This window comes from Sparus aurata, chromosome 9 (genome assembly GCF_900880675.1).
Source record: "Sparus aurata chromosome 9, fSpaAur1.1, whole genome shotgun sequence".
Taxonomy (NCBI): Eukaryota; Metazoa; Chordata; class Actinopteri; order Spariformes; family Sparidae; genus Sparus; species Sparus aurata.
This window is the reverse complement of record NC_044195.1, coordinates 22261161-22285308: the sequence shown is the minus strand read 5'-3', so window position 1 is coordinate 22285308 and position 24148 is coordinate 22261161. Positions and strand designations below refer to the sequence as shown.

The window sequence follows — 24148 nt, the reverse complement described above, 5'->3', positions numbered from 1 at the left end:
CTGTGACAGGTCTGTAATGGCAGATAATATCAGCCTGCCGAATTACAAATAGTAAATAATATTGCAGATCAGAAGGTCTTCTATTAGTGTAACACTTATTGCGACTTACCGTTGGATGAGACATGAATAATTTAAAGGGACTGTTCGCCCGAAAATCAAGAATACATATTTTCCCCCTGCCCCTTGGTGCGATTTAGTTTTATTACATCCGAGAGAAGGCAGACATCTCAAGGGGCAATATCTCAAAAATGTGACAACTCAGACCAAAACAGATATGATGGATAAATAACAGTACAGACAAAAGGGGAAAGAAATCAGTGAACTGTCCCTTTAAGTAAGAAAACCCAGTCATAATCAGTTTTCAGCTACATTCTGTCAATGTCATTCAGAGGGTGTAACAGTCGTACCCACATGCTATTTATGACACGAGGATGATGCCTGTCAAAAGCCTTGTTGAGGGATAAATAAGCTTGCCAATGAGCATGTATGCAGATGGGACAGACAGATTCCAGATGCACAAAAACACAAAACACACCCACCGTGCCCTTACATCAGAGATGGATGATGACAGATAGGTATTGTTTTTTGTAAAAATGCATCAATTCTAGCGCAGAGATATGGTAGCTCTCCCCTCCACACCCCTGTCTCTGGCTTTCTGTCACATACAAATGAAAGTGAAGAGTGGAGGAAGGACAGTCTAACCTGCTCAACTGCCTGCAAGGTGCGTTCAATGGCCCGCTGCATTCTTTCCAAGACCTCAGTTAAGTTGAAACGAGTGCTGTTCACAGCCTGCGCCATTTCTGTCATCAGGGTCGCCAATGGCATCTGAAGGCTGAGTATCAACTCTGGGTGGAAGAAAAGACAGAAGATTTGACCAATATGAACACGTTGAAAAAAGCAGCAAATATACGAGGAAAATGGTAACATGTGATTTCGCCTTATGAAATGGCAATAAAGACACTCTTGAGTAGCTATTTCAGGTATTTTTAGGGTGTGTCATGGTGTGACAAAGCCATTTCTAAAGTAGACAACATTAAACATAAGGAACCATTCCTCCTTCAGTCAGTAGTTACTTCTATACATGGACGTGTTTTTTTTCCGACTTAAGATTTCAGATCAACTGTTTAGGTGCGACGAGATAAATGGGATCTGGTGTTTGCATGCAAAAACTAATTTAATCAGAACAGCAGAATAACACGGGCAAAAGGGATGTTACAGCCTGCATTGCTCTTCCTCATCTGATATTTTATCTGTTCTGGCGCCTTTATGATCAGCTCCCTGTCCTGGAGATGGATATCTATCAAGACGTTAGGTCTGGCCTTGTTTATTCTTAATTTGAGGTGTTTATGTGGCACATTATTATATCGATTACAATCTGCGTGTCCTTGCCCTGGCTTTATACATGTAAGACAGTAGCTGTTTAGTCGTGTGCTTACCGGTCATTGCTTGCGTGTTCTTCACCTCACTTCCAATGACTTTTTCAAACACTGGGATAACAGCTGTGACACTGTCCCAAAGCTCTGTCCCTCTGAAGGTTGACAGTAGGGCTTCTAGCACCTTTTCAAGTCTGTGACAGAACACATGGCATTTGGTTTAGAGTAATCACAGCAGCAAATCAACAGCAGTCTTCATTAAAAAATAAATTAATAAACTTTATCATCATCTCATATAGCTTTACAAGTTTTGCAATTCCACACAAAGGTCTAATGAGCACTGACTAATGATGTGTTTGATCTGTTTTTTTTATTATAAATGGTAATTAGACTTACTTATCCCATGTGTCTTGGTCTGCCTCCCCAGTCATCAGCTGCTCCAGGACCGGAGCAAGATGAGCAAAGCCCTCCAGAGATGGAGCAGTCGTATGTGAGCCTGAGCCTCCCATGATAAGTGGCCAAAGCATGCTCAAGAGTTTGCCCATCTGACGATTAAAGAATAGGCAAACAAGGTGAAAAAAATGGTGCAGCAGCGTTTGGATTTGCCCAAATTCATATAAACATTACAATTGAACACTACGCTAAATTGTGTCTCTACAGCTTTTTGAGGAAGAAGTAATTAGTACGTTTAGTAAGCCTCGGGTTTCAAGCGGGCACAAAATGGCCACTCGCCCTATGACTGTCTGTGGAGGCCGGTATAAAGAAAATGCTGGCATAGGCAACATGGAGGGTAGTTTCACATTCAAAATACAGGACACAGCTTTTTATAAATGATAAGATGTTTGTATGATTATAAATGATACTGCATTCCAAAACCCCCATGACCAGCCTATCTGATAAGGGGTGGTTTATAACAAGGCGTTGGCCGACATTCACAATAAACACAATCAAAAAAACAAACGATTATGATCTTCTCATACACGCATAGTGTATTAGGTCTTACCTTGCCGAACATTACGGGCAAATCTTCTGCTGATGCCTTCTCAAAAGTTGCCCAGAGACTCATGTTGCCTGAAATAACAAGAGTGGGATGAGTCAATCTCACTGAGTGAAACTTTGAGTGAGGGATCAGATTCTGACAACTGTCCACAGTAACATTGTGCTATTTTCATCCGCAGCTCTCAAGGCTGTCTGACATTAACGCTTGAATAATGAAGTACACAGTGTGATCTCCGCTCCATCAGAGTTCATCAGAATTCAACATGTTGTCCACCTACAGTGACACAGAGATCGGACTTGCCTTGGCCAGAATCCAAGATGAAGTGAGTGATGTTAATGAAGACAGAGATGTAGGCCTGGGCGGTGCTGTTTGGCGGCAGGAGGCTCTTGACTGTCTCCATCTGATTCAAAATTCTTAAGAAACAAAACACATCAATATTTCACATCTGAACATGTCTCATGAAAGGTCATCAAAGCATGGCAGGAGTGCGTACAGTCCATCTTTGTGTTTGGTTTAAATGATCCATCTGGACCAGAGGTTGTTCAGTAGGATCACTGGAATGACAACACCTGGTGGTTATCTACTATGGGAATATTTTCCTGGCATGTAAGATGAATGAAACTTTGTTCCATTAAGCAGTTGACAGTACATCCAAAAGACGATTTACAGCTAGGGTTGGAAAGTTACTCGAGCAGCATTTTTGTTACATTTGTAGACAATCTCTGAACATCCCGACAACAATCACTAATACGCTGCAGAACTGTGGCTGTTGAGGGCCTTCAATAAGCCCATCCAATTAGATTAATTCAGCCCATACAAAAAAACGGGACAGGCTACATGTCTGTCTACCTACGTATCTACGTCTTCCACAAGGCTAAGAGGATGCATTGCTAAAGCTATTAGCGAGCTGGTGGCACAAGAATGGCAGAGACAGTGCAGCCACAATCAGCTAGCTTGACAGCTGTGAGTACTAACAATTCAGTCATGTCAGTTGTTTACGTTCATTACAATAATATAAAGTGTTTTCTTACGTGTGAGACTTGAAGTAGTTATATGGTTAGTGACGATAACGATGTGCTGTGCTCACAGTACAGTAGCCTTTGAGCTTAGCAGCTAGCTAGCTCAGTAGCACTTAGCACACAGCCCCTGAGCCCAATGAAAGAGGACCCCAGGAGGGCAGCAACAAAGTCCGGTAGCAGCTAATGTTAGCATAAAGCATAGACCCAGAGTAACTGCTGCGCTTGGCAGCCTTTTCAAACTGAGGTACGTTTGTGATAGCTGTTTTGCCCGTGTTAACATGATTGTGGACTTTCAGAATCTTTTTTTTTTTTTGGAATTTATAAGACTAAAAAGCTAAAACAGCGTGTTGAACATAGCGAACCAGCAGCTAATGCATCTCCCAGCTGCACAGCGACAGTGTTGGTGTAGTCAGTATGCGTTCATGTGTTTTGGAGGAGCAACACTGAAGGGAGGAGGTCGTTTTTTTTCGGTTGGATAATGTCAAAATTTTACTTGGTTTCTACAGTCTTACCAACCCCAGCTTTAATAGCCATTAATTTAGTAATTGACCAATTGATCAATCAACTAAATGTTGCAGTTCTTATTCAAAGCACAGTTTATTACTGCTAAAATAATCATACCACAAATATTTTAAATGATTTTGTCTATTTAGTATTATGAACATAACATGTCTCTTTATCTGCTAAACTTTGTCCACATTTGTTGATGGTGCTAATTTCAAGCCTTTCTCATCCGCATAACAAATGATGGAATTGTGGTCATTTGGTCTATTTAAGTGTTAGAGAAATGGCAGCATTACTCACAACTGATTCACAGTGTCTGGTCCAATGACTGTAGAGGTGGTCTCAAAGTATGTGGTTGCTGCTCCGAGTGCAGGAAGCAGGTACTCAGCAAACATTTCTGGTACTATCTGTTGGATGACTCTTTCGGCCCTCTTCAGGATGTGGAGGGAGATGTTGCGTGATGAGGGTGCGCTCATGTCTGGTTGGCCAATTAGTTTCATTAAGTCATCCACAATTCCCCGGATGTCCTGCTGTACCATGACTGACGGAGGGTCCAAGTCCAGGATCTGCATCACACTTTGAACTGCCTCCATGATGGCGCCTGAGAGGTGTTGACCAATCTGTTGGACAGAAATATGTAATGCAGTAAAAGCGTCATGATTCACATTTGTTCAGCACTGTCTTGGTTGACGATGCTGACATGTTTAATCAGGGGTTTGTTTTAAATGCAATGTATCGTTTAATGCGCAGACCTTTCCCAAAGTTCAATTTTCCACAAAATGAATTTGCACTACACACAAAAAGGAGAGAATTCACTTCTGAACGTCTTATAGAGTATCAAGCCTTACCTTGCCAATAATCAAAGGCAAATTTTCTGTTGATGCACTCTCAAAAATTGCCCAGAGACTCATGTTGCCTGAAATCACAAGAAATATTGCTCACAAAGTGGACGAGTCAATCTCATGGTCAAATATTGTACATAAACATATTTTCTGTCAACCTTGAAGTGAAGGGTTGTTCTCTGACAACTGTCCACAGTAACATTGTGCTATTTTCATCCGCAGCTCTCAGGCTGTCTGACATTAACGCTTGAATAATGAAGTACACAGTGTGATCTCCGCTCCATCAAAGTTAATCAGAATTCAACATGTTGTCCACCTACAGTGACACAGAGATCGGACTTGCCTTGGCCAGAATCCAAGATGAAGTGAGTGATGTTAATGAAGACAGAAATGTAGGCCTTGGCGGTGCTGTTTGGCGGCAGGAGGCTCTTGACTGTCTCCATCTGATTCAAAATTCTTAAGAAACAAAACCCATCAATATTTCACATCTGACTCATGAAAAGGTCATCAGTGCATGGCAGGAATGTGTACAGTCAATCTTTGTGTTTGGTTTAAATGATCCATCTGGACCAGAGGTCGTTCAGTAGCATCACTGGAATGCGAACAGCTCCTGGTTATCTACTATGAGACTATTTTCCTGGCATGTACGATGAATGTAATTGTGTTCCATAAACTAGTTGACAGCAAATTATGGAATTGTGGTCATTTGGTCTATTTAAGTGTTAGAGAAATGGCAGCATTACTCACAACTGATTCACAGTGTCTGGTCCAATGACTGTGGAGGTGGTCTCAAAGTATGTGGTTGCTGCTTTGAGTGCAGGAAGCAGGTACTCAGCAAACATTTCTGGTACCAACTGTTGGATGACCCTTTCGGCCCTCCTCAGGATGTGGAGGGAGATGTTGCGTGATGAGGGAGCACTCATGTCTGGTTGGCCAATGAGTTTAATTAAGTCATCCACAATTCCCCGGATGTCCTGCTGTACCACGAGTGACGGAGGGTCCAAGTCCAGGATCTGCATCACACTTTGGACTGCTTCCATGATGGCGCCTGAGAGGTGTTGGCCAATCTGTTGGACAGAAATATGTAATGCAGTAAAAGCGTCATGATTCATATTTGATCAGCACTGTCTTGGTTGACGATGCTGACATGTTTAATCAGGGGTTTATTTTAAATGCAATATATCGTTTAATGGGCAGACCTTGCCAAAAGTTCAATTTTCCACAAAATGAATTTGCACTACACACAAAAAGGAGAGAATTCACTTCTGAACGTCTTATAGAGTATCAAGCCTTACCTTGCCAATAATCAAAGGCAAATTTTCTGTTGATGCACTCTCAAAAATTGCCCAGAGACTCATGTTGCCTGAAATCACAAGAAATATTGCTCACAAAGTGGACGAGTCAATCTCATGGTCAAATGTTGTACATAAACATATTTTCTGTCAACCTTGAAGTGAAGGGTTGTTCTCTGACAACTGTCCACAGTAACATTGTGCTATTTTCATCCGCAGCTCTCAAGGCTGTCTGATATTAACGCTTGAATAATGAAGTACACAGTGTGATCTCCGCTCCATGAGAGTTCATCAGAATTCAACATGTTGTCCACCTACAGTGACACAGAGATCGGACTTGCCTTGGCCAGAATCCAAGATGAAGTGAGTGATGTTAATGAAGACAGAGATGTAGGCCTGGGCGGTGCTGTTTGGCGGCAGGAGGCTCTTGACTGTCTCCATCTGATTCAAAATTCTTAAGAAACAAAACACATCAATATTTCACATCTGACTCATGAAAAGGTCATCAAAGCATGGCAGGAATGCGTACAGTCCATCTTTGTGTTTGGTTTAAATGATCCATCTGGACCAGAGGTCGTTCAGTAGGATCACTGGAATGCCACCATCTCCTGGTTATCTACTATGAGACCATTTTCCTGGCATGTAAGATGAATGTAATTATGTTCCATAAACTAGTTGACAGCAAATTATGGAATTGTGGTCATTTGGTCTATTTCAGTATTAGAGAAATGGCAGCATTACTCACAACTGATTCACAGTGTCTGGTCCAACGACTGTAGAGGTGGTCTCAAAGTATGTGGTTGCTGCTTTGAGTGCAGGAAGGTATTCAGCAAACATTTCTGGTACCAACTGTTGGATGACTCTTTCGGCCCTCTTTAGTATGTGGAGGGAGATGTTGCGTGATGAGGGAGCACTCATGTCTGGTTGGCCAATAAGTTTAATTAAGTCAACCACAATTCCCCGGATGTCCTGCTGTACCACGAGTGACGGAGGGTCCAAGTCCAGGATCTGCATCAAACTTTGGACTGCTTCCATGATGGCGCCTGAGAGTTGTTGGCCAATCTGTTGGACAGAAATATGTAATGCAGTAAAACATCACGAATCATATTTGATCAGCACTGTCTGAGTTGACAGTGATCAGAGACGAGGCTGACATGTTTAATTAGGGGTTTATTGTTAATGTAATGTATCATTTAATGTGCAGACCTTATAGACTATCTAGCCTTACCTTGCCAATAATCAAAGGCAAATTTTCTGCTGATGCATTTTCAAAAGTTGCCCAGAGACTCATGTTGCCTGAAATCACAAGAAATATTGCTCACAAAGTGGACGAGTCAATCTCATAGTCAAATATTGTACATAAACATCTTTTCTGTCAAACTTGAAGTGAAGGGTTGTTCTCTGACAACTGTACACAGTAACAATGTGCTATTTTCATCCGCAGCTCTCAGGCTGTCTGAAATTACGATTGAATAATGAAGTACACAGTGTGATCTCCGCTCCATCGGAGTTCATCAGAATTCAACATGTTGTCCACCTACAGTGACACAGAGATCGGACTTGCCTTGGCCAGAATCCAAGATGAAGTGAGTGATGTTAATGAAGACAGAGATGAAGGCCTGGGCGGTGCTGTTTGGCGGCAGGAGGCTCTTGACTGTCTCCATCTGATTCAAAATTCTTAAGAATCAAAACACATCAATATTTCACATCTGACTCATGAAAAGGTAATCAAAGCATGGCAGGAATGCGTACATTCCATCATTGTGTTTGGTTTAAATGATCCATTTGGACCAGAGGTCGTTCAGTAGGATCACTGGAATGCCAACAGCTCCTGGTTATCTACCATGAGACCATTTTCCTGGCATGTAAGATAAATGTAATTATGTTCCATAAACTAGTTGACAGCAAATTATGGAATTGTGGTCATTTGGTCTACTTAAGTGTTAGAGAAATGGCAGCATTACTCACAACTGATTCACAGTGTCTGGTCCAATGACTGTAGAGGTGGTCTCAAAGTATGTGGTTGCTGCTCTGAGTGCAGGAAGCAGGTACTCAGCAAACATTTCTGGTACCAACTGTTGGATGACCCTTTCGGCCCTCTTCAGGATGTGGAGGGAGATGTTGCGTGATGAGGGAGCACTCATGTCTGGCTGGCCAATCAGTTTAATTAAATCATCCACAATTCCCTGGATGTCCTGCTGTACCACGAGTGACGGAGGGTCCAAGTCCAGGATCTGCATCACACTTTGGACTGCTTCCATGATGGCGCCTGAGAGTTGTTGGCCAATCTGATGGACAGAAATATGTAATGCAGTTAAGCATCACGATTCATATTTGATCAGCACTGTCTGAGTTGACAGTGATCAGAGACGAAGCTGACATGTTTAATTAGGGGTTTATTTTTAATGTAATGTATCGTTTAATGCGCAGACCTTATAGTCTATCAAGCCTTACCTTGCCAATAATCAAAGGCAAATTTTCTGCTGATGCATTTTCAAAAGTTGCCCAGAGACTCATGTTGCCTGAAATCACAAGAAATATTGCTCACAAAGTGGACAAGTCAATCTCAGTGTCAGACACTGTATTGTAAACATCTTTTCTGTCAAACTTGAAGTGAAGGTTGTTCTCTGACAACTGTCCACAATAACATTGTGCTATTTTCATCCGCAGCTCTCAGGGTGTCTGACATTAACACTTGAATAATGAAGTACACAGTGTGACCTCCGCTCCATCAAAGTTAATCAGAATTCAACATGTTGTCCACCTACAGTGACACAGAGATCGGACTTGCCTTGGCCAGAATCCAAGATGAAGTGAGTGATGTTAATGAAGACAGAGATGTAGGCCTGGGCGGTGCTGTTTGGCGGCAGGAGGCTCTTAACTGTCTCCATCTGATTCAAAATTCTTAAGAAACAAAACACATCAATATTTCACATCTGAACGTGTCTCATGAAAAGGTCATCAAAGCATGGCAGGAATGCGTAGAGTCCATCTTTGCATTTGGTCTAAATGATCCATCAGGACCAGAGGTTGATCAGTAGGATCACTGGAAGGACAACACCTGGTGGTTATCTACTCACTGACGTCCAGTCGTATTACGGTTTCCTGATTTGTAGTGAATTGCACAAGTCTGTCACCATGGTTGAAAGCATGGCTCGCACATAGTATCCCCCACAAAAACATGTGAAATTAGATAAGAGTATATACTACAGATTCCAAAATAAAAAAAACAATGGGAGATGAGTTTACCAACACTTCTTTATCCTTTATTAGCGCATGAAGACCTTTTGATATATGATCACTTTTCTTAAGATTATTTGATTGATTGTTTTTCATTTTGAAATGATGTGTCCTCTCTGTGATGCAAGACACATATTTGTTTCCTAACAAGTATGCCTTCACAGTCATCGTTACATATTTTTTTAGAAATTTGTGTATATACTACCATGAGCATAAAATATCATGTGCATATTGTTTATCTGGCACAGCTAAGCTGTATCCACATTTATTGATGGGTGTTATTCCAATTATTTTTCAACTGCATAACTAATTATGGAAATGTAGTCATTTGGTCTATTTAAGTATTAGAGAAATGGCAGCATTACTCACAACTGATTCACAGTGTCTGGTCCAACGACTTCAGAGATGGTCACAAAGTATGTGGTTCCTACTTTGAGTGCAGCAAGAAGGTATGGAGAGACCGGTTCTGGTACTATCTGTTGGATGATGGGACCAGCCCTCTTAAGGATGCTGAGGGAGATGTTGCGTGATGAGGCAACACTCATGTCTTGTTGGACAATGAGTTTAATGGAGCTGTCCACAATTCCCCGGATGTCCTGCAGTAAATTGTGTGATGGGGGTTCAGAGACCAGGTTCTGCATTAGACTTTGGACTGCTTCCATGATGGCGTCTAAGAACTGTTCACTCTGTAGGCCACCTGGTTGCTCTGCCACCATTAGGGCTTTGCTCAGGGACTGGGTGATATTGCCAATGATGGAGAGGTAGGCCATTTGATCACCACTGAGGAAGTTAACCATCGTCTGCAGCAGTTGCTGGAAGTCTGTCACAGGGGTTGAGATATTCATGGAAGTGTTGCCCCATTGGAGCATGCTAGTGATGATCAAAGGGACATTTGGTTGTTTCATCCACTTCTTTATCAGGCTGAGGTATTGCTTAACTTGGAGCTCAGTGACATTCAGAATGGTTGTGTTGCAAACCGGTGTAGGACAATAATTCAGAGCCTCTGCGTAGGCTTTTATGAGGTCAAACTGACGCCAGAGAATGTTGACTGCCGTCTCGCCAATTTTAGTAACCCCTGCACCATCTATTGGGTACTGGAGGCTGTTCATGAGGAGCTCGACCTGATTGCTCACGAATAAAGTGAAATCTGTCTGTGCCAGCTGTAATGCCACTTGCATTCGTGTGAGGGAGAGAAAGTCACCGAGGAGCTCTGAGACTGAGCTGGCACTGGTGATATTTGCCAGCCTTGTCAAGTAGAAATTTATAATCTGCAGATAGACTTTCTGAGCATGCATAGGGTTCATCATCAAGGTTGTGTTCAAGTTGCTAAATGGTTCTGGGTTGGCAGCTAGTTGTATCAGATCCTCCAGCACTTTGAATTCAGTCATGATCTCCGGAGTGTTCAGTTGGATCATCTGGAGGCTCTTCTTGACATTGGCCAGGGTGCTGTTCAGGGTGTGTACGACAGCCATGTGAGGATCGGAGTTGAAGTTAACCATGAGGAGATCGTTGATAGTGTTATTGGCGATTACTGGGACGAGGGAGAGGATGGCTGTCGCATTACGTAGAGCAGGTATGTTTGTCAGGAAACCGCTGACCCCGTTTATCAATCTCTGAACACACTGTGCTGTCATAAGCGGGTTATGCTGTGGTTCAAAACACTGGCGAGCATTGATAATCACCATTATATTCAACATCAGGTCGTTTATGTTGGCAGCTCCAGCTAGAGCGGCAATTTGGTCGAGCTCCTCAAGTGTCAGGTTGGACTGTCTTAGAGCATTCTGGACATCAGATACGGTGATGTTTGGTCTAGCCATGAGCAGTCTGATGAAATGAAGAGTCTGTTTGAATGTTCTGACATACGCTGCATCATTTGGTGGCAGGAGGAGTGAGAAGAACAGTGATGTAAGTTCTTCATACTGACGTCCAACCAGAACAGAGTTGGTCGCAGCTAATTTGATGGTGACGTTAACATCAGCCGCAAGCGTCAAGTCTAATATCTTATTGAGGAAGGTGAAGATTTCTGAGATTCCAGCCAGACAGTTTTCACCTGCTGCACATGTGGCTATATGATGCTGAAGAGCTTTGAAATCTTTGAGAAAGCGCTTCGCGTCCTGTTGGACCTCAGGTGGTAGGAATGCCACAAATTTCTCTGTAACAATGTCCTGGGCAGCATCTGGTCCAGCCTGAGTCAGGTTCATGAGCATCTCTGGGTTGAGGAGGTTGAGAAAGTCCTTGGAAACCCCATGGAGGTCAGAGACATTTGCTCCAAGTTCCCCAGTTGGTAATGTGAGATGTTGGATTTTCCGCACCCGATAGAGAGATTTCACAAATTCTTGAAGCTGACGTATGTACCCAAGAATGATGTTAGTTGGGTCACCGTTTGGAGAATCCATCACTTTCTTTAGTAGCTCCATGGCACTGAGGATGGCCTCTACAATGCCTGCTGAGGTCTGGTTGGTGAAAGGCTTTATTGCTTCTCTGAAACGGGCGATATCGTCAGGGTGGAAGTAGTCCGAATAGGTAAGCAGACTGTGTCCCATGATGTTGGAAAGAGACACGGTGAGGTTACCTTCTAAGGAGAGGAAACGCATTATCAACCGTTCCAGGTCAGGCATTGTTGGGTCTGTCTCGTTGAAGGTAAAAATGTGTTGGTTGAGCCTGCCAAGCTTTGAGGCCACATCAATTACAGCGGACACATTGAGGGGACCTTCACTGGTGAACAGAGGCAGCAGTGGAGCCAAGCCTGTGGACTGTAACAGGTTACCGATCAAGGGAAGCATGACATCAGGGTTCGAGATGTTTTGGTCAGAAAGTCTTGAGAGGGTCAGAATGATTCCATCGAGGTTATTCACAAGGTTGATCATGTAGGCAGAGAGCGCATCTCCACCTTGGATTCCTTGCTTCAAGTATGATCCTGCCAGATTTTTAAAGACATCACCGTACACTTGCTGCAACAGATTCACACTTCCTTTGAGACAGCTACAGAGAAAAGAGGAGAGAGGATAAGAATTTGGCAGAATTCCACAAGAAGCCAATGAAGCAGTTACAACAAAAAACTAATACCTTTTTCTACGCTATGTTCTGAATCTGTGCACAGAGGATGCCTCTTTAACCATCCAAATCACTAACAATAGCATTCATTGTATGTTAATCAATCAATTGAAGGCATTATTTGACATTTTGGTGAATGCACTTTGTTTTTTTTTGCTAAGAGTTAGATGAGAATATTAATACCACCCATGCATCTATCCATTCAATACTCAAGCGACCAGTTAGCTTAGCTTAGCACAAAGACTGAAAAATGGACAAACAGCCCCCTGGTAAAATACCTGCCTCCCTTTAAACAGACTAATGTAACATGTTCTGCTCTGACAATTTGTGCTTTTATGATAATGAAGATGTGGGGAACTAGTACGTGGCTAATGTGACCAAATGTTTATTTGCCTGAGCTTTGCTTTTTGTTTAGATTATAATGGTGTCTTGCTGAATTTTTCATTTTGATTGCTATGTGCAATGGCATAGAACGACAGCGATCAACAACTTTGACCAAGCAGTAAGCTTTTCCGTTACATTGTACCTAATAGTATATGTTCAAAAAATGAATCTCTCATCGACTCTACAGGGACGTATGGAAAGTGATGCCAGCCTCCCTTCTGTAAAGGCAATGAGTGCTGCAGGCACAGCCAACAACCATAGGTGCTTGCCCGTAGGCGGCAATTGTTAACAATACCTAGGTGAGATGGCAGACTGTTATCCCGTGAGTCATGATGTAATGTCACATGTGGTGTTCTATATCTATAGGGTGCAGTGGCTCCTTGAGTGCTGTAGGCAACCAGAACGTCATCCAACATGTAGCTTTATAGCTAGTTAACCAGCTGCTGGCTATAGCTCTATACTTAATGAGTGGCATTGCTCTTCTAATCTCACTCTCAGCAAGAAAGCCAACCAGCATGTATCTCTTATCATCTTATCAACAGTTCAGACTCATGAGCAGAAAATTCAGTACCACGGCATATACAATATGTTTAATAAGGTATAATCTATTTAAACTGCAAGGCTTTGTCACTTACTTCAGCAGGACATCTTGGTTGGGTGACATCAGGGCCTGAGTCGCTGCTTGAACAAACACTGACCAGTCCAGACCAGTATCGCACTGAATGGCTAAGTTGGAGATGTTAACAGAACCTAAAGGGACAGGCAAACACATTACATACATATTCTGGCTTTAGTCACTGTCTTAAATAAATCATTGCAAGAGAAGAGAAGAGAAGAGAAGAGAAGAGAAGAGAAGAGAAGAAAAGAAAAGAAAAGAAAAGAAAAGAAAAGAAAAGAAAAGAAAAGAAAAGAAAAGAAAAGAAAAGAAAAGAGACTCACAGTTTGCTGGCTGAACTGTGACACCGGGCCTGTAGTTCAAAATCCAGTAAGCCATGTGGAAATAGTCTTTTACAACAGGCCACAGCGGACTCCTCTCTATGTTGTTTCCGAAACCCACCATGGACATGAAAACACTGCACGCATAGCAAAGAAAAAGAAAAGCACAACACTGTTCAGAGAATGACATGATTGACAGCATGAAATGAGACATATTATCCAAAAATACAATCCTCCTATTCACCTTATTTTTTTTTCCTTCCACTGAATTCACTGAAATTAGCCATTCGTGTTGTTTGTCTAACTACAGACATTAAAACTGGACATTACAATATATCAGTATTTAAGAAAGGTATGAAGGCCTGTTATGAATCTCTCTGGAATGAAACCCTGCAGGTATACAATCAGCACTTTCTTAAGACCTGTGTTGAAGAGTCCCAGTGATGTCATGAGTGCTGTTGTCCGGCATCCAGTTCATCCAGTACGCCTCACCCAGCTCTGTGGACACTCTTTGTATAAGCCCGGCAAACTGAAGGCTCTTGTTGTACAAGTTGTGCCACTCAGACAGAATCATGGGAAGTGTTACGCTGTAGTTTGCTTTGACCAGGATGGTGTCGAACACTTCTTGAACCTGCGGAAAGATAATATGATACGGTTTTAATAAAGCAGAAAGCACATCTTATCTTAATGAAAAATGTGTTGTGTTTTTATGTTTACAGTACATAATAAGCACATACGCAGGTTTTAAAGTCACTTAAAATCTAAGAATTGTCTGGTTTAATATCTGATCATGAGAAGGAAATACGTAAACCAGTTTTAGATGGAAACACTTTTCTGTACATGTTTCTTTGTGAAGGATTCGTTGCTGTGGACTTTGATCTTGACTGTACTTAAGCAATTCAATACTAAAATAAAAAAAAAGATCTAAAACAATAAAGAAAAGTAGAGAGTATCGCTTTAAAGTTGAAGGAGGAATAACCTTTACCTTCTGAGCCACTGGCATCCAGTCCATCACCAGCGCATGCTCAAGAGAGGTGCTGTTCTCGCAGATCATTGATCTCCACACCTCAATCTTAATGCTGCTTGTGTTGAGGAGCCATTCGAATGGACCCAACACATCCCCACAGGTTAAATTCTCAGATGTCAGACTCTAGCAAGAGGCAAAAAGCAGCAACTGATGAGTGTTTTTCTACATATAGTGATCTCAGGACAGTAATCAATTACCTCAAGCACATCATCCCCTGAAGTCAAGGTAATCATAAGACTGAGAGCTGTCAGCGGATCTTTAGTTTCATACACATTTACATTGTTTGTTTTATTTTGTTTTACCTTATTCTTTCATAAATGATGCTTTGTTATTCTAAAATAAATGTTTGTGAGTTTATTAACACACCAAATTTCACAGCTGAGAAATGTGAGCTGTAACCTCCCGGCCACTGTTCACTTACAGTCATACAATCAGGCAGATTTCAAACAAATGTTGGTTTAACCAAAACTGACTTATTTGGAGAGGAAACTAAAGATTAACATGCTAGTGCTGCAGCTAACAATTATTTTCATGATCTATTCATTTGTGGCTCATTCTTGGGATTAATCCATTTGTTGTTTGGTCCATAAAAATGTGTCTTTTTTCCATGTTTTGTTTATTTACCTTTGACTTAATTAATGTTGTTGTGTGTCGTTTTATAATTCTGTTCTCTTTATGTAATTTACCTTGGTTATATGTCACTACGGTGTTTCACAAAACAAGGTAAAATTAATGTCTGAAAATGGCAAAAATGTCTTTTGTCCACAACCCAAAGGTTTTCAGATTACCGGCATATGGTAACATGTCATAGCCTAAAAAAAGGTATTCACATTTGTGAAGCAGACAAATCAGACAGTGTGGACATTTTTTCCTTAAAAAAGGGCATAAAAATTAAAAATCAATTATCAAAAGAGTTGGCAATTAATTTAACAGCTGACAACTGACAAATCAACCAAGGGGTGAAACTGTCTTAACCTGTCATTAGACTCGCCTTGCCTTTTCAGTTGTACAAACATGAACTCCTACCCACATCTAAGCAATGGCACGGGTGATAAAGCTGGTATGAGAACAGACCAGAATGATGGCTGAAACTACACACATCAGATCAGGGTTCTACGTGAACACAATTGTATTTCAGTATATGAATATCCAAAAGCTTATCATCAGCTGAAAAAATGCAAGCACACCTTCATTATGATTTCCATAACACTCTCCATGACTCGACCTGTCCAAGCGCTTGCCTCAGACTGATTCGTCAGCAACGTGAGGTAAGTCCTTTGGAGTCGATCGGCATCTTTAAGGACATTTGTCGTCATTCCTGAAAACCAGGGAGAGTGTTGATAACAAATACAAAACAAGATCAGTTGACCTAAGTCACATTTACTAATATGCTGTAAAACCAAAGTGCATTTTTTTGACACTTTGTGTGTTCATTTCCCGCATGGTAACTCCTCTAGCCCGATATTGCTTCCACTCTTTCTAAGTGTCATCAGTCCCCTGAGAAAGGGTGTGAACTTGTTCCATTCAATGGCGGACAATATGTCAAGATGTCAAGATCAGTTGAAGCAAACTAGAAGAGTTACCATGCAAGTAATTGACATGCAAGGAGGAACATTTTATATACAGATATAGATACAGACATAGATACAGATATAGATACAGATATAGATATATGGAGATATATATATAAAGATATATCTATATATCTATATATATATATATATATGTTCCTGTGTGTCCATTTCCCGCACGGTAACTCCTCTAGCCCTGTCTATCTGTCTTCGGTCCCCTGAGAAAGGGTGTGATCTTGTTCCATTCAGTGGACAACAATAGGGTCACAATAGCATGTGACAAAAAAACAAACCATGCTCTACAGAAAACACAATATGTCCTGTGAATGTGTTAACTTTCAGATCTTGTCTTTTTCTGTGTCACTGTGAAAACTGATAGATCTTAGATCTACAGTTCTCTATCAAAAGTTACTCTAAAAATGTCATGTTAGCTGAAGTAAACCTTGCCTACGCCTATTTGCTGGTTAGAATAAGAAAGATCTTTTCAAAATTGTCATTAAAGGTGTACATTTCAAGTGTTTTCCCCTCACTGTCAGTAGGACGTTAGGCAGTCTTACCTTCTACAGTATCAAGTGTCAGTGACGCTGACTGCATGGACTGAAAGCCAGTCCTGAGGATGCACTGGACGACCATGTCCACCTCAGGTACCATTTTTATCACCTCCAATGTCACTTGACCGACGTGCAAAAACCTGCCATGGCAAAGTACAATTACAGTGGACACCATGTGTGAAAGGATCATTTATCATTTTTAAAAAGTAATTTCAGAGGTGTGGTAAGACGAACACAAGTTATTTCAGATTCGCTCATCCCAAAAAATCCGAATGTGCTGGAAAACTGTACAACAAGATATAAGGGATCGGTACAACAACACTACCAACTGAGCTTATACTGAAAAAAATACATCCCTGCCAACTCTATATACCCTATAATGGGTTTGCTTTGCAATTGTTTGGGGTGAACAATCTGTACTTACAGATCCTCTTCAGTGTTTTGTGGTTGTGTATCCATGCTACGTGTGGTCTTTGTCATGTTGGAGCCTCCCTGTCCTCCTGGGGATGGAGCTCCCATCAGACTGTGCAGTAGACCTTTGGCGAAGGACAGATCACGAGGAGCAACATCCTTACTCCACACCAAGAGAGCCTGGGAACAATATAGTTCATATGAGCGAGAACAAGGAGGGAGGATACGTTTTCTGGGTTAGATTTGTAATATTAATTCACTTTACGTGAATTCAACCTGTAACAAAAAAGTTAATAATGAGGAAAAATAACTTCAATAAATTACACTTTATCATGACATTGTGAACATAATACTGTCCAAACTTAATCGTTTGTCAAGGAGTATATAAGAAATTACCCAGTAAAAAGACGTTTTGTAGAGTTGGTCTGCAATTTATTTTCTTAAACTAGAAAAACCTGTGATTTATATATGATACATACAAAAAAAAATGTTGCCAAAAAATATAAAAATCCTGTGCTATTTACTGTATTTTGTCATGAAATAAGATCATTCTATGTACGTGTAATGCTAAAAGTTAAAGGTCACATATCAAACAAATTTTCAGGTTAGTGCTTTTATTTTCGGTGTTTACTAGTTAATGTTTACATGCTTTAATATCATTAAAGCATGTAAATACATTACTTTTTTCATATTGTCAACTGCTGCACTGCTTTTATTCATCCTCTGTTCTGTTTTGGTTCCTACTTTAAGGCCCCCCTTCCAAAAAAACAGGTTTTCTCTGATAGGTCAACTCTCACAAGCCTGAGCAGGTACCACCCAATGTATTTTGGCATCAGCTCTGCCTGTTTTTGAGTAACCACGGCCATACTGGGGGCATCGCTGACAGCAGTGGCTGTATATTTGTGACTTCCCAACCTTACAGAAGTCCTGACAGCTCATTTGAAGGCACAGTTTCTGACTATGTGTGTATTTACATTGCAGCTAGACCTGCTTTATAATGGAAAAGATGTTGAAATCTCATTTTATACAAAATGGGACCTTTACACATGCAAGGTAAAGGTTGTTATTGACTTAAATTACTGTTTACTTTACTGTTTGTAAAGGTTTAATCTACAGGTATGGATGCAGAAAGCCAAGATCAAATAAGTGTGTCAATCACTAGCACTAACACTGTAGGTGACATGGTTATGTAATACATAACACATGCACATCACTGCTATACGCCAGCATTAGATTGCTAATTGATGTCCGGCTGACTGTTAGAGCGAGCACACGGCATGATAAGAGTATTAGCTAACAACATCTGATTGGGAATCATCTCATTAAAACACATCTACCGCAGTGGCGGTGCTAATTGGATTTCTTTGAGGTGTCTGTTCCCCAGGTGCGACCTGGGATCCGCAGTTGCTCGTTGCCATGGCCAACAGCCTTCTTCCGACAGTAGACTAATTATTCGGTGCACTCTGAATCTAATTACTTGTGACGGTGACACTTGAGGATCCAAATCAGTAGAAAAGGACAGAATGACACAGACAAGCAGCATGAGAGAGAAAAGGACAAAACCAGCCGCACATAATAAGTAGCTGACACTTTTTTGATGTCTGGGATTCTTTTCTTTTGATGATGACAACATTCATATCATTCCATCTTACCTTTTTTGCCACCAGGTCAGGGGAGATCCAGCCCAGAACCATGTCCAACGTGCCTGTGCTGCACGCTGCTGTTAGCCATAACGGCCTGCTGCTGTTGTCACACATGTGGCCACGCACCATATTTTTATCTAATGTCAGGGCGATAGCCTAAAGGTGAAAAGAATACAGTGAATATAATAAAAACAATTTTATATTTTTAGTACTCTCTCTTGTAGATAACAGTCTCGTATTGACATTAAAGGTGCAATATGTAAGAATCAGCCATCTCACTAAGCTAAGCCAACAAGTTGTTGGCTCCTGCTACATATGCATACATAGCATACAGCGTAACACTAATATTGCTTTTCTTAACTCTGCAAATGCGAATATGTCTTTATTCCAAAATGTTAAACCCAGACTGACACACAAATGTGGCACAACAGATTTGTGTGCTGTGCTTTATTCAATCTGAAAATGTTCAATATGTAACGGTATAATAGGAATGAAAAATATGTGTAGAAAGAGATCTTTATCAGATTTGATAGAAACATATATCAATCATATTCCTTGAACATACTGTACAGACACTGCAAAATGACTTTGGTCAACACGTACCTTGTCCAGTGGTATCTTGACGTTTTGTAGAACTTGTCTGACCATTTCACTCACTGAGTCATTCTGCAACGTGACAACGTCTCCGAGGGTAATGGACACAGCTGAGCAGAATGATATCTGATGTTACACCATGACAGCATATAAGCAAAACCTGACTGACAACATTTCTCTGTAGTCTCCATTAAATAAACTGCTATGAAATGTTATTGTTGCACCATTAGACAGCAGGGCTTCATACCTTTGTTGTGCTACAGCATTTTATGAAATGAAACTGTATTATAAAGGTGTATTAGGAAATCAGAGGTTTTAATTGTGCATATTTATAAAAAGATTAGTCTCATAATAAAAAAAAAAGCCCTCAAATTGAGTATTTGAAGCTGATATTATGATTTACCTTTGCCAGGCCAGTTTTGAACATATTGGAGCAGGCTGATGCCTCCAACAAGAACTGGCCTCACCGTGGAGAGCGAGGCTCCAGCTTCAGGGAAATTGCTCTTGATGACATCTATAGCACTAGAAAAAGCACAGGGGGGAAAAACATTTAATGGTCAAAACAAGACAGAACCTGGAGCAAACACTTGGCAGAACTAATGATGAGACAAACAAACACTTTGTCCTCCTGGTGCTCTAAATCCTTAAGCCTTAGATGTTGTTGGGATGCAGCCAGGGTTATACTGGGTGTTTGAAAGTCAGTACCAATGCAGTATATCTGAAGTCACCGTTCCGGTTTCACACATTCTTTTAAATGGCAAAACTGCTGAAATCATTATACAAAGCCTTGACTCTCGCAGCCCTTTAAAGCAAGGTGATTCATCTGTATTCATTAGGGAAACCCTGAATTACCCATGTAAACTAATTGCAGAAACTGTGAACTGACAAAATATTTTACAAACTGTTTACAAAAGGTGTAAGAGGGGACTCCACCATAACACTGATAGGATAAAATCATATAATACCACTGTACACCAATTGGGGGATTACTGCAGGAGCTTCTCCCTAGAAGAGAATGCAAAGCATGCTGAGAAGTTCTCAGCGGCTCCAACAGTAGAGGCAAAGTCAAACTTCACAAAACATTTTTAAAAACCTGTTTACTATACAAGCCTTTACATTATAAAGAGTGCACCTGTCTTAAAGCATTCACTTGATTCCCTGAGTGTTAGGCTGTGTAGGTTCTCAAGAAGGGGATCAGGAATATCATCATAATTATCAAAATTATTTTTGAATTTTTTTTATTAATATTATAGTCATTTTGTGTGCAGCTGATAAAATACAGCTCTTGACTGATTATGCTCGCTAGCTAATACAGTCATATCAGTATATTACGGCGGACTTCCCTCGACATGTTGCAGGTGGTCAGGTTTTTTTTTCGATTTCTCCATTAACTATTCTGCCGATGGTCATCACCAAGGTCTACTATGCACAATTTGAATAATTTTAAGATTGCCATCCATATACGGTACCTCCAGTAACTGGGGACCAACAATGCTATTGTTAGCCACATTGGCTATAGCAAATAGCACCAAGGTGTAGGAAACCTAACCAAGTACTTTCAGTGCCGAAGCCTAACTACACTGCGAATGAAACTAAAAACAAAACAAGACCCTAAAATTAATAGGTCAGCTACGTCTAAAAATTATAAGTCAACATTGAATTTAGACTTTGAACCCTAGTCAACCTGTGTGGAAGTACTGTGGTTAACCACAGCTTCGTTCCTAAACTACTTTTAACAGTAGATACCTAGATTCGCTGTTATGGGCAGAACAGTCTTGAGAAAAAAAGGTGGAGGGGGTGGACAGAGGGTGAGGGGTCTGGGTATAAATAGCTGAATAGCTGCCTTTTCTCTATTCTCATATAGGTGCACATTAGACACTATCTGAACACCTTCTAAGAGCTGTCCTGAATTCATTTTGCACTGCTCCATCACTCATCATGTACATTACCCCTGTATGCTGGTGAGTAGGACCTCAGCGCTGCGCAGCACTTGGTCAACAGAACCAGAAGAGAAGAGCCGGGGGATGGCGAGCAGCGTGTCCCACAGCGAGGTCTCATTTTGCAACTGATCGATCGCCAACATCGCAAAACCGGCCGCCGTCGCCATCTCATCAGGTTTGGTCAGCATCAGCTGTGTCAGTATCTGACAACAAGAGTTAATTAAGTTCAGAGTCAGCACCAGTTTTGTATAATTATAGATTTACAACAAATGTTTCACATAAAAGAGAAATAAAAGACGTCTGAACTGAGCATCACACCTCGTTGAGGGTTTGGAGCGAGGTCTCGAGCACAGTGTTGTTGGACTTGCAGAAGGTGACCACAACAGAGGAGATTGGGTCGGGTGAGGTCGTGTTTATCATTGGCAGCATCAGGGTGCAGACGGCCCTTTTCACCACACTCACTGACTCCAGCAATTGCGTCAAGGTCTCCTGCAAGAGATGAACCAGAATATTACAGTTCCACATTAAGTGAAGATGTTCATTTTTTAAAAACATAAATTCACCCGAAATTACTTGATTTTCTGAGCACAAATGGAGACTGTAAATCACATGTTTACAATTCAAATCAGGGCGTCTATTTTCATGATTAATCGATTAGTCATTTAATCAGTGTTTCCCAAAGTTGAATATGACCTGTACTGAAATGTCATGTTTTGTCCACAACCTAAACATATTCAGTTTCCTGCCAAAGTTCCTGCAGATTATCTATTAATTGTTGCAGCTCTCATTAAAATATCAGGAACCAATCATTTCTGTGCTCAGAAGACGTCATGTACCATATAATTAGTGAGCGTTATTCTCAAAATACTTACTGCCATGTACTATTACACACATATCTGCATGTGAAGTGTCAGCATTACAAACAGTATAATTATCAAATTATAATACATTACCAAATGAGCTCTTACCCTGAAATCCTGAACCTTCATCATGTGACACAACATACAAACTTAACTTTTGTCTAAGGTTTTACTTATCATGTTAATTCAGTGTAAGTGCAATTGACAGATAAATCTATTAACTTATTGCTGTGCTCTGAAAGTTGAAAACCTGGAGGGATTAAACTGAAAGTTAAATTGCATTGCTTTCAAAATCTTTATCATTTTGTCTTAATTCTTTAATCTGTCCTTATCGCTACTATGACACAGTGCCCACTGTACTCAAATATAACTTCCTACCAGGTTCACTATGGAGTCAGTTACGAAAGAAGAAATACAATGAAGTGTGCGGTTACAATGACTAATACACAAGACGGCGAACAAGCTCTCACTACGGTGACACTTGAAAAAACAGGATTTCCCTCATCTCATCCTCAGCAGGTTTGTTCCTCCCGTTATATCTCAAACGATGCCCACCTGATCTTCTGGGGAAGTGGAAGTGGATCCGTTGGTGAAAGAGACATTACTGGGCCTTCCCTGCAGAGACGGACCTTTAAAACAAAAACACAGAAAAGAAAAGAAAAAGATGATGACTACCCCCCTCCTATGTCTATTTTATATGATGCTAACAGGAGGGAGTTTAATTAGCTTAGCACAAAAATTGGTTTTAAGGAACAACAGCTTGCTTCTTTTTGTTTTAAAGTAAAATCCAAAATCGGATCTACCAACCTGCACCTCTGCAACTTAACAAATAACACTATTTTTTGAATCTGCACAAAACTGCTTCCAGCCTTTTTGCTTAATTGAAGTAATTTACTTCAATTCAACTTTGCTGTCATTAACACAATTTCCAAGCGTTTAATAAAAGACAGGCTGGAGCTACAAAACTGGAGGTGTGACACAAGACTGAAAATGTGATTTCGACCATCGCACATAGAAAAAAAAGGGTCCATGAATGAGGATAACTTACCTATCATGTTGTTCAAGACCTCCATCAGTGCCGCAAGATCATTGCTCGAGTCGTCCGGGAGATCCAGTCTGAAATTCCCCTTAATCAGGTCTTGTAGTGGAGAATCCCCTGGGGAGTCCGAGCTGTCATACAGAGTCAAAAGGATAAGACGAGGCTCTTAAGAGAAATTCAGACCATGAAATTGTAAACAGAAGTCTGTCTTCAAGGGTTTTCCCCATAGAGGCTTTTATCCAGCTCTCTGAAAAGCTGAAATGTCTTCAAGGGCGGTCGAGTGGTTGAATATAAGACTTGAAGACCAAGTTGATTTCAGGAAATATTACACTTTTGTTAGCATTTGCTCTCATGAGGCTTTGATCGTGTGATAGTTCCTCATCTTAGTTGGTCTTGCTTGAAAAAGACAAGAGTCTCAAATTTAACTCAAAACTTCAAGGGCATGTTGTTGTTGTTTTTTTTGTTTTTTTTTTAAAATAAGAACAAGGAACAAAGAACAAACTAATGGAGCAGAGGTTGGGTTAAGGGACGAAAACCAAACCAGTCCTCAAAATCAAATACCAAAAACAAAGGCTTTACCTAGAGCGGCTCGCCTGGAAGATTTGTGGCAACCATCACTCTTCGCTCGGTTCAGTGACAGCGCAACAATAGAAGCACAGCCAACAAAGCAAGGCCATCGCCACAAACTATTGTCGGTATTTGACTTGTGAACTAAACAGAGAAGACAAGTTCCATCTACAAAGCTGCTTGTCTCCAAACGATTGCATAAGCGGGTGCAGAGAATCAGAGATCTACTGCTTTCAAAATATTTCTTTTTTATCAGCTTTTTGACTCGAGGGCGAATGAATATGGCCTCATTATTTGTGAG

General features: G+C 40.9%; 1 protein-coding gene across 1 annotated transcript in view; it reads right to left on the bottom strand.

Moving 5' to 3' along the window:
• Positions 1-24148, bottom strand: part of abca12 (ATP-binding cassette, sub-family A (ABC1), member 12) — an 84846-nt gene that overhangs the window by 54735 nt on the left and 5963 nt on the right. Inside the window, exons 5-36 of the mRNA XM_030428660.1 lie at positions 23290-23411; positions 22797-22870; positions 21700-21870; positions 21391-21584; positions 19845-19963; positions 19451-19551; positions 18857-19003; positions 17218-17384; positions 16800-16933; positions 15859-15989; positions 14630-14794; positions 14067-14275; positions 13648-13781; positions 13344-13458; positions 9640-12252; positions 8822-8934; positions 8485-8552; positions 7999-8318; positions 7595-7707; positions 7259-7326; positions 6776-7092; positions 6372-6484; positions 6034-6101; positions 5486-5805; positions 5082-5194; positions 4745-4812; positions 4197-4516; positions 2674-2786; positions 2377-2444; positions 1770-1918; positions 1437-1567; positions 703-845 (exon numbers count right to left, since the gene is read on the bottom strand). Of these exons, the coding sequence (XP_030284520.1) occupies positions 703-845; positions 1437-1567; positions 1770-1918; positions 2377-2444; positions 2674-2786; positions 4197-4516; positions 4745-4812; positions 5082-5194; positions 5486-5805; positions 6034-6101; positions 6372-6484; positions 6776-7092; positions 7259-7326; positions 7595-7707; positions 7999-8318; positions 8485-8552; positions 8822-8934; positions 9640-12252; positions 13344-13458; positions 13648-13781; positions 14067-14275; positions 14630-14794; positions 15859-15989; positions 16800-16933; positions 17218-17384; positions 18857-19003; positions 19451-19551; positions 19845-19963; positions 21391-21584; positions 21700-21870; positions 22797-22870; positions 23290-23411 (7201 nt within the window). The remainder of the gene's footprint in view (positions 1-702; positions 846-1436; positions 1568-1769; positions 1919-2376; positions 2445-2673; positions 2787-4196; positions 4517-4744; positions 4813-5081; positions 5195-5485; positions 5806-6033; positions 6102-6371; positions 6485-6775; positions 7093-7258; positions 7327-7594; positions 7708-7998; positions 8319-8484; positions 8553-8821; positions 8935-9639; positions 12253-13343; positions 13459-13647; positions 13782-14066; positions 14276-14629; positions 14795-15858; positions 15990-16799; positions 16934-17217; positions 17385-18856; positions 19004-19450; positions 19552-19844; positions 19964-21390; positions 21585-21699; positions 21871-22796; positions 22871-23289; positions 23412-24148) is intronic.